The sequence below is a fragment of the Apium graveolens genome, unplaced genomic scaffold, assembly GCF_009905375.1.
Source record: "Apium graveolens cultivar Ventura unplaced genomic scaffold, ASM990537v1 ctg6067, whole genome shotgun sequence".
Taxonomy (NCBI): Eukaryota; Viridiplantae; Streptophyta; class Magnoliopsida; order Apiales; family Apiaceae; genus Apium; species Apium graveolens.
In genome coordinates this window covers 44,551-47,355 of record NW_027419209.1, presented here as the reverse complement: position 1 = coordinate 47,355, position 2,805 = coordinate 44,551, and the positions used below count along the sequence as shown (strand labels likewise).

The window sequence follows — 2,805 nt, the reverse complement described above, 5'->3', positions numbered from 1 at the left end:
GGACGCTATATAAAACATGACTGACTAAAGTCATTAATATCTTACAGAGAGTTACAAAAGTAAAGACTGAACACAAACTGCACGCGACATGCATGGTTAAAACACTATCGTTCTGAAAATCTCCGTAAAATTAAGGCCGTACATTTTGTTTTTCAACTTCTCAGAGGTTGTTTTCGCATCATAGTCTTGCGATAAAGACCTCCATGTCCATGTCTCGATGATTTCCAGACTAACTCTTAAAAAACCATATTGCAAACACATGCAGGATTGCGGGCACATACAAAGTTAAAAGAAGATCAATTTTAAAATCTACCAGAAGCGCTTTGATTTTTTGGTAGATGCCGACTTATCAACTGCTGACCCTTCTCTACTCCATTTCTTACCACCTTTCTTAGAATTGTTCTCATATTCAGATTTAACAATCACGGGGCCCAGGTTCAATTGTCCCGTCTGATACAAATGGCTGTGAGATGGTGGTGGAACTTGAGGCACCACATCTTGTGAAGAGATTGGTCCCAGAAGACCTTGAAGATTGTTATCAATATAGGGTAGCATATATTCATTAGTGCCCTGCAATCATAATCGAAACATATAGTATTAGTAATCCTAACCAAGTGACCTATATAACTTTAATTAATTTATAAATTAAAAATTAAATATAGAACAAGCATATGTAGACCAGGGTTATATCACAAACCTCATCATACAAACCATATTGAGAAGATGGATCAAGAAACTCATCAACATGCCAACCGGGTAATGTTTCCATCAAATACTCGGAAATGCTACTCGTTGAAACCGATGTAATTCCATAATCTTGGCTCTCACAGTTGTAGTTTCCAGTTTCACATGGTGATTCGAATGCCATTTGATATTGATCAGCATGAACTGAAGTCCTGTTGATTTCGGTTCCAGATTCACTAGGATTAATGTAATTGTAACTGGATTTATTTGAGTAAGTTGAGGTTTGGTACGAAAAAGAAGGTTTCAAGGGCGAAAGCTTAACTCCAGATAAAAGAAATCTATTGTGTTTTTCAGTAAGTTCATTAGCTTTGTGAATCGAATCATCACATTGTCTGCATAGTATTGCTCTATCTTCTCGGCAGAATACCATGCCACGCCTCTCCTGAAAACAAATATAAAGATTATTCATATCTTAACATGTACTCTTAAAATTAATTTAGAAACTTCCGCGTATTAATCAAAATTTTTAAACCTTAATCATTTGTGCACAAGCCTGTATATATATATATATATTAATACCTGACAGATATCGCATAGCGGTGTTTGTTCCACAGAAGGGTGAATGAGTGAAAATCGGTGATGTTTTCCGGCAAGTTTATTAGCATGGTGAACTTGGCGGTCACAGGGCCCACACAAAGCGGCTTCATCGGAACAACAGAAAACGGAAGCCTCTTGTTTCTCACATACATCACAATGAATCTTCATTTACAATTATTATGTTTGGTTTACAACTCTCCTTTTAGTTACTAACTATTTCAAATAAATAACTTGTCGTTGAAGCTTGTATATATACGCGCACACGCTTCTTGTTAGCTAGCTTTGTCTGCGCGCCTATGTTAAAATAATAATATAAAAAAATGATAATGATTTAGATGCATAGTTGGTAGAATTAAACATTAGCAAAAAGACGAAATATGATGGGCAGGCATATAGGTGGGAAATCACAGCTAAGATGTGAAGGAGGGGGTATTTAAAATCTTTATTATTAATATTATTATTATATACTCAGAATTCTCTAGAAAAAATTCAAGACTTTCTCTTTCTATGTTTGAATGTAATGACAATGAAAGTAGGGGCAACAACAACTTGCCCTTTACCCTTACAAGTTGCTCCTTCTCCCTGTTAGTATCTACTCTTTATAAGGCTCCCCACCCAGTGGCTTTCGAGTGAGAGCATAGCTAGAGCCGGCCAAACGAACGGGCCGAGCATGCCGGACCGAATTTTGGACGGGTCAGTTCGTTGACAACAACGGTCCGCGATTATATACGGTCCGGGCCGAGCCGGGCCGATTACATAGTTTAATTACTCGTGAACGGCACGCAAATAAACCGAATAAAACGGTTCAGCAAATAAAGGCGAATAGAGGCGAATAACAAATTGATTAAACGCGTAATAATAAAAAGATATGGTAGGCGGTTAACCGCGAATTGCGGTTAACTCGCGAGTTGCCCTCTTTTTTTTTATTTAATAAGCCGTTGACTTTGTAAATTAATCAGGAGCTGATTGATTTATGTATAAAAAATTAGTACTTATTCATAGATGTATTAGTAAATTAGCAGACATCAAGTAAAATGTATAATCTGAAATTCATTATTGATCACCAATAAATCTATGAAGACATATGGTTTAGGTTGATATTTTTTAAAATTTTATGATATATTTTATATTGTACATAATAATATATTCTTTAAAAAAAAAGGTAAAATGATAATTTATATTATTAAATATCATACATAAGTATATCAATGAGAAATTAAGGAGGAACAACAGCCCACTTCCCTTTACTGCAATCGTCTGGCGAATAATTTGCGGGCCGGTTAACCGCGAATTCACGTGCCTTCACCCTGACAATTCGTTGACGAATTAATCGGTTCGGGCCGGTCCGGTTCCGGGCCGGTTCCGGTTTCAGAAAATACTATTCGTATTCGGTTCATTACACTTGACGATTCGTGCCGAATAATTAACCGTTCGTTGACGAGCCGATTTAATGCGAATTTTGACGAGCCGAATTGTGAACGGGTCGAGCCAAACCGCTCGTTTGGCCGGCTCTAGGCATAGCCT

General features: G+C 37.1%; 1 protein-coding gene across 2 annotated transcripts; it reads right to left on the bottom strand.

Moving 5' to 3' along the window:
- On the bottom strand, positions 1–1,542 carry LOC141702999 (B-box zinc finger protein 20-like). Of its 2 annotated transcripts, XM_074506621.1 has the most exons (4): positions 1,264–1,542; positions 1,007–1,126; positions 698–896; positions 1–570 (listed from the first exon to the last, which is right to left on the bottom strand). In XM_074506621.1, exons 1-4 carry the CDS (start codon positions 1,431–1,433, stop codon positions 310–312), a joined length of 750 nt encoding a protein of 249 aa, XP_074362722.1. In that variant the 5' UTR covers positions 1,434–1,542; the 3' UTR covers positions 1–309. The 2 variants fall into 2 exon arrangements, with proteins under 2 accessions (XP_074362722.1, XP_074362721.1); XM_074506620.1 differs by having other exon boundaries at positions 698–1,126; positions 1,264–1,539.
- Positions 1,543–2,805: the final 1,263 nt, after the last annotated feature.